General features: G+C 34.3%; 1 protein-coding gene across 1 annotated transcript; it reads right to left on the bottom strand.

The window, feature by feature from the left end:
* Nucleotides 1-334: 334 nt before the first annotated feature.
* Nucleotides 335-2,971, bottom strand: LOC107922646 (remorin 4.1). The gene is made up of 3 exons (XM_016852772.2): nucleotides 1,308-2,971; nucleotides 1,120-1,201; nucleotides 335-758 (listed from the first exon to the last, which is right to left on the bottom strand). Exons 1-3 carry the CDS (start codon nucleotides 2,084-2,086, stop codon nucleotides 549-551), a joined length of 1,071 nt encoding a protein of 356 aa, XP_016708261.1. The 5' UTR covers nucleotides 2,087-2,971; the 3' UTR covers nucleotides 335-548.
* Nucleotides 2,972-7,068: the final 4,097 nt, after the last annotated feature.

The raw sequence follows: 7,068 nt of genomic DNA, 5'->3' as shown, positions 1-7,068 counted from the left end.
GGATTTTATGGGTCTTTGAGCTTTTGTATTGAAATTTATTCTTTTTTCTATGTATCTTTGCTTTTCTCATTCTTAATGAATGCTTGATTATTGAGAAAAATACCCCATAATGCTTATATTACTATTATTATTTGTTAATTTTATTTAATTAATCAATATTAAAATATTGTTAAAGGGAATTGATGTAATGTTAAAAATGCATTATAAAATTCTTTAAAGAAAGTACTTATTTGTTTGGATATTGAAAAGTAATCATCCTAAACTCTTAAGTCATCAACTCATATCATCTTACCAGACACCAATAAACGATTAAGACGAGTAAGAATCTTTTGGGTTGCCAAATAATTGGTTGGAGATTTATTTATTAATGGAAATAATCACCATGACTGCAAGTTTTCAGCAGTAATCACATGCATATAAAAATAATCCAAAAGTACATCATACATTCATACATACGTACGTACGTACGAACATACATTAATACATACATTATATATCTCTATTGGAAGAAGAAGAGATGAAGCCAGATTTGGCTGCAGAGTTGCTTACTACCAGCAAAGGGAAGGCAACTTGAAAGAGAAGGAAGAAGGAAAATGACCAGTTCTCCTTATATAATCCGCCCTTTGAGATGTCCTTATAGCTTTCTCGTTTAGCTTTGATTCTGCATTTGCACGTTTCTCTTCAGCTATTCTCCTTGTGGCTGCGACTTTGTTTGCATATCTTTCTTTTGCCCGAGCTTTCAATCTCTCAGCCTTCACCTAATAACATAACAAACGCCATCTGTGAGATGGGATTGGCACACTTTTTACTGTAGAATGATCTTCATTTCAAATTCCTCAATGCCTTAAGAAAACAAATTCAAGACATAAAAACAGCAGCAGGTTTATGGGATTTGGAGACACTTGATGTTTCCCTGGACTGACAAGTAAAATAACTTGATAATGCATCATCACAATAAGGGACCTTTGAAAGAAGTATCCAAACAACACAAACAAATGGAACATCTTCTGGTGTTGTTAGAGTAATCGCTGTTAACAATGATGACAGTGAAGGGTTTAACAAAGAAATATTTCTAAGACCCACTTTTACTCAACACCAACACCATGGGTTTAAGTTTACCTCTATTTTCTTCATTTCCACTTCAGCTTTCCTCTTTTCGTGATTTTCCCAGGCCTGTATCTTCACTTCTTCACGCTTATACCTTGAAACCAATGGCATATGTTTATCATATCAGCTAGAATAGAAGAACTCCTTAGGCTTATGGCTAGCTAGTTATTTGTCAGAGGAGGACGGAATTAGTACATTACCTTGCCATATATTTGGCACGTTCAGCTTCATCCCAAGCTATAGCTCGAGTTTCTAAAGTGCTCTGCTTCCTAGCTTGATCTGATTCTTGTCTATTTGAACCATGACCCCTGGCAGCGGCATTAGTTTCAGCCCTTCCCTCAGTCGATGTTGGGCCTGAACCTGCTTGATAATCCTCGGCACAAGGTCCTCCTCCATGTTGGCACCTCACAGGGGTGGAAGATCCTGAAGATATAGGACTTCTTCCAGCAGGAGTGGTGGCTCTTAGGGGTGTTGTTGTTCTTGATGGCTCTTGGCTTGCAATAGGGGTCATCTCAGTCCCCATATCTCTCACACATATTGATCTAACAGCTGACACAGAGTTCCAAATAGAATCATCAAAATCAACCTTTTTGGTTTCTCCTTCGTATTTAGGTGACATTACTGCAGCAGCAGCAAAGCCTCCTTCCTCGTCACTGCTTGGATAATCTTGTTCCTTATGTGGCACAGGAGCTATTAGTCTTCTATCATCGGCGTTGGAGTTTCGAGGTTTGGCTTTGGAGTGGGTCTTTTTGTCTCTACTTCTCGACAGTCCCACAAGCCATTTCTGCGCATCATCCCATTTTGAAGGTGTTGTTGGCTTCCCTAAGGCAGTAGTAGTTCGCTGATGAGATTGAGCAGCTCGGTTGTTTGTTGTTCCATTCCCTTTGTGGAACTGAAAACTTATGGCACTCACGCTGCTGCTTGAAATTTCATTAGCTGCTCCAAGGTTATAGCAACCTTTATCTTCAATGGCTCTCATTTTCTAATCCACAAAAAGACTCACAAGTACCAAAAGTGACATTAATCTACACCGATGCCACTACTTTCTCATTGCAAAAACAGATTCAAGAGTAGAGATGTGAAAATTTGAGGATCTTTGAGCCTACTAAAACCTCCAATCCAACAAGTACATTTTAACTTCAATGCTCACTACATACAGAAAACTAGTAATAACAATGAGAAAAAACCAATAATGCTCAACAGGAACCTTGAAATATCTTAAAGCTTCCTTTCATAAGAGTATAAAACAAATGGTCCCATCCCATTCCATCACATGCAGGATTTATCCACAAAGGTAACTAATCATCATCTTTATGACACTAAACACCCATTAATGAAAAACTACTCTGTTAATTAAGCAGTACCAATAGAAGCTTAATAATTTCCTAGACTTTAAAATAGAAAAAGAAAAAGAAGGGTTTTCGTTGAAGAAACGTAATGTAACAGTCTAACAGAGAATAATGACTTAAAATCATAGATCTTTGTGAAGCATTGCCAGAGCTAACGATAAAAATTTCAGACTTTCAGAACTTCAGATCCATTGAATATTAAGAATATAGTAAAAAAAACAAAAGCTTTGCATTGCTGGAAACTTGAACCAACCGAAAACCAAAACAAAACGCACTTTGGCACAGTAAATAATGGTTAAAAAAAGAAAGAAATGGGAATTCTCAACAGTTTGGGAACCTTGGGAAGTGTAATTTAAAGAGAAAAGTGTTGCTTTCAACGGCTACAATATAGTGTATAACATAATGCAAAATGTGTGCGGAAGGGGTGAGCAGGATGAAAATCTGAGACGGTGGGTGTCGGGTCAAGTGGGAAATAGATGTTAATAATGTGGGGGGTGCTCTGAAATCATTCACGTGCTTCTAATGGGCCATCAGCTTCTGTGAGTTATAAATTTAAATTGACTGTTGGCTTAATTTGTCAGTAAAATTTTGACCTGTCTTTTGGGTGCTACTTATAATGTACTCGGATTGAATTGGATTGGACAGCCAAGGGACACTGCTTCCTAGATGCTAGTGTCACGGGCCGCAGTTCAAAGCCCGTGACCATCGCACCAAATGTATTCAATGGAGGTCTATTGCTCAGATGAGGATCATTTGGCCCACGAGAACTGGCCCGATTCAATGTGCAATTGGAGGAGCCTGTCAGGTTGAAGCCCGGTTGGCCCGATAACGAAAAGATTCAGGCTGATATGGTAACTAATCTTAGAAGATAGAGGGAATCTTATCTAGTAAAGATTAGATTAGATATGATAAGGCTTATCTTGTAAATCCCTAAAATAAAGAGATATAGTTAATCTCGTCCGTCGATGTAATTGTATCTTGACCGTTGGTTTTGGGGGAGCTCAACTATAAATAGAGAGCCTCCCCTCATTTGTACTCATTCCATTGTATTCTGAATTCTTAAGAGTAATAAGAGTTCTGAGAGCATTTACTCAAACACCTTGTGTGCATTCTTTTCTGTGGCTTTCTGTTGTTCTTTGGCTTAGCTTCTTTTGGCTTAAATCGCTTCCGCTCTTCAATTGGTGCCTTGGAGGAGTTCTTAAAGAATCCTCATTTGAGTTAAGGCTGACTTAGGCAAGTTTGGAGCAAACGGATCGCCTAAGGCCGCACGATTTGCGAGACAAAAGGTCTAGCCTCGTGACACTAGAAGTTGCATTTGCATTTGCATGAGGTGCATGAGTTGTTGATTTAATTACTTGTATGTCTGTTTTTGATATTTTTGAAATTTTATGCGAAATAATAAATTAATTTTTTTTAAATTTATAAAATATAATAAAATAAAACAAAAACATATATTAGGAAAAAATAAAATTATTGGGGCCCTTTTATTTTATTTTTTCTGCTTCTAATGAAGTGATGATCAAAAGATTTAAAAGGTTGAAAATTTTGTTTCCATGTTAAAAGTTGAAAAGAAAATTTGGGGCCCCAGGGCCGGGCCTGGATACTTGTTTTAGTTACACCAACTACGTAACTGTTGCATGTTTTTATGAATTTGTCCTTCAAAGAGATTAATTTTCTTATTTATATGATACGGTTTTTAAATGTGGCTTATTAAGTAGGTTCTGATGCATGTCAACACGTACCCTATTCTAAAATTAACACGTGTTTCTTAAGTGTGTGTTCGCATGGGTTCGCTTGCATGGTGATGCGAACCCACCATGTGTAAACTTATGTAAGTGAACTATGTAGGCGATCACAACTGAAGTAAAAAAAGATTAGATCGACCCCAATCGAATAAGTAGGTAACAAGCTAATAATGGCGAACACCATAACATGACCAATATTTATTATCTAATACATAAATTTAATAATTTTTATTCAAAAGATAATTAAAATAAACTTTAGCCTTACCATATGCTTTTAGATTTAAATTTAAAATAAAAAAGAAAATATTAATATCAACAAAAAGTAATATGTAATATTTTTCAATTTTAATTTTTTATTTGTATTTACATACGAATTATTTTAAATATAAATATTATAATATTTTAAAATCAAACTTTATTAATTGATATAATGATTTTAGAAAAAAAATGATCATTTTACTTTTGCGAGTTGATATATGAGCAAATATACGAGTAATTATAATTGAGGCAACTAATAAGTGAAGAACAACACCACCAAAAGATTTGTTATGCAGCTCGATTTTCACCTACATTTGCAAGGATTTTCCTAGAGAGTTAATATGCTATTTTCAAACACGTATAAGTGATGATTTAAGTCCTACCACTTACCATGTAAGAATCCCACACTCATGCAAAAATCAAGATAACTCTCCACTAAGTGTGGGTTTGGATGGGTGATTAGGTGCGGTGTGATGCGTTTAGCTTACTTTTTCTCTCATGCTACAGTATTGCTATAGTATCTAATCTCACCACCATTATTGTTTTTACACTAACTGTAGGTAAACGCACCACCCATCCAAACCCATCCTAAGTTTCCCCTAAAAAATCAACCGTAAAACCAAACAACTTATTTGTGTTTTACTTGCAAAATGCACTCATAAGATGGGTCTATTGGGATCTAGCTCCCTTGGTGTAGGAATTACGTCTATATATTTGTAAATTTTCAAACAAATTGGTTTAATAAAACTCCATTATCATTAATATCTTTTTGTATATTGTCCTCAATGATTTTTGCAAGACAGAAGCTAAATTTTTTTCTGAGCATCAGAAATAAGTTGTATATTTTTTATGAGAGTTAAAAAGCAATTTCACCATTTTAATAACTTAATCTTTACTATTTTTAAAGGATTAAATCAAAATTTTGTCATTTTTGACGGTCAAAGTATAATTTTACCATTTACTAACTTAAAATTATATAAAATTTAAAAGGCTAAAAATTAAATTTTACATTTTAGGGGGGTTGGGGCACCTGTTAGCCCCCACCCACCGCCTTTGGATTATTACACGCAAAGAAAAATGAAAGCAAATATTAACTCACTGATTATCTAAATGTTTAACTAATTTTAAGCGGCATTACGTGGTCTCATCGTAGTGTAAGAAGAAAACTTATATTAGTAGATAATCTAAACATGTCCTTAGTCTAATCATAATTGAGAAAATTGATTAAAAGACTTGCCTTGGGTATCAGAGCTGACGATTCTCAGAAGATATAGACATATATGTGATTGGTTAGACTAACAGTACATTGGATTGGACCTAAGTAGACTATCCTAGATTCATTTATAGATTTATTCACTTGCAACATCCATAGTGTGGTATACCTCAATCTTGAGTAAGTGACTGACTATGTGTGCATAACCTGTATACTTTGATATATTGATAGCATGTGTTTAATTGATAATAGTAAAAAACTGGTATGCTTGGTATACGACTTCTGCATGACATAACTTCACTTACAATAGTAGAATTCATAGCCCAATAAAAGGTAAAAGATATCCTCTCAATCGACACTACATGATAGATGGAAAGTAAAACGACCATAGGTCAATTGTCTTAGAGATAAATGATTTAATTACTATTTGTTACTAATTGAAATTTCATGAAGAAAGATGTAATGGTTATCATGAGATAAAATAGAATCATATTGAGATAATGAGTTTATCCCAACGAAATTTAGGATACCTTATGAGGGTAACACACTTGTGATAAGATCATTGGATGAACACTTAATAAGTAGGTTCTGTAATGGTATATAATAAGGAATAGTTCAATCATGGTACTATAGTGGAATGACTCTTTGATTAAATAATATTGTAAATAATGAATGAAGAGCTAGAACTTAATCACAAATTATTTGAGTTCTAATTATATATGTCCAATCGGTCCCTTTGTTAACTTGAGATAACCCAAAATGAATTGCATGTAGAACCAATAATGTGGAATGAATGAAAACAATAAGTAAGAGAATTGGATCACACATATCACTATTCACATTGAATGCGCTTTCTCACTAAATATAATAGATGACTTAGAAATTAATTAAATTTCTTCAAATTATTGTTTAATTAATTGTAATTAAATAATTGAAATGAGAATTAAATTAATTAGTTATCATAGATTTGTTAAATGAGGCAATTAAATTTTTTTCCTCATAGATTCTGACCTGCCACAAATTGTAGTGGCAATTTAAGTATTTTTCGGCACTAAACGAGCTTATTTTTTAGTCGTTTCGTGTGTAATTATTGCATTTTCAGTTTTCTTATATTAGATTCAAATTATTGCAAAATAATCATTTTTGTGAAATATTTTGAGTTAGTTGACCTATTGGGCCAATACTGGCCTTAAGGTAGTTTTAACGATTTAATTGAGTGTGCATGGCACCTATTTTCAGGCCCAAAAGCATTAGAAATGACAATCGAATCACAACATAAGCTTCCGGTGTCGCAACATAACTAAACGAGCACAAGATTTTACATTCGAAGTTGTGTCATGATACACTAGGCTGTGTTGCGACACAGGCTTAATGGAGAGAAAAAATTAATTAAGGC

This window comes from Gossypium hirsutum, chromosome D01, assembly GCF_007990345.1.
Source record: "Gossypium hirsutum isolate 1008001.06 chromosome D01, Gossypium_hirsutum_v2.1, whole genome shotgun sequence".
NCBI classification, from domain to species: domain Eukaryota; kingdom Viridiplantae; phylum Streptophyta; class Magnoliopsida; order Malvales; family Malvaceae; genus Gossypium; species Gossypium hirsutum.
Note: the sequence above shows the minus strand (reverse complement) of the source record. Positions and strands in the feature narration are given on the sequence as shown.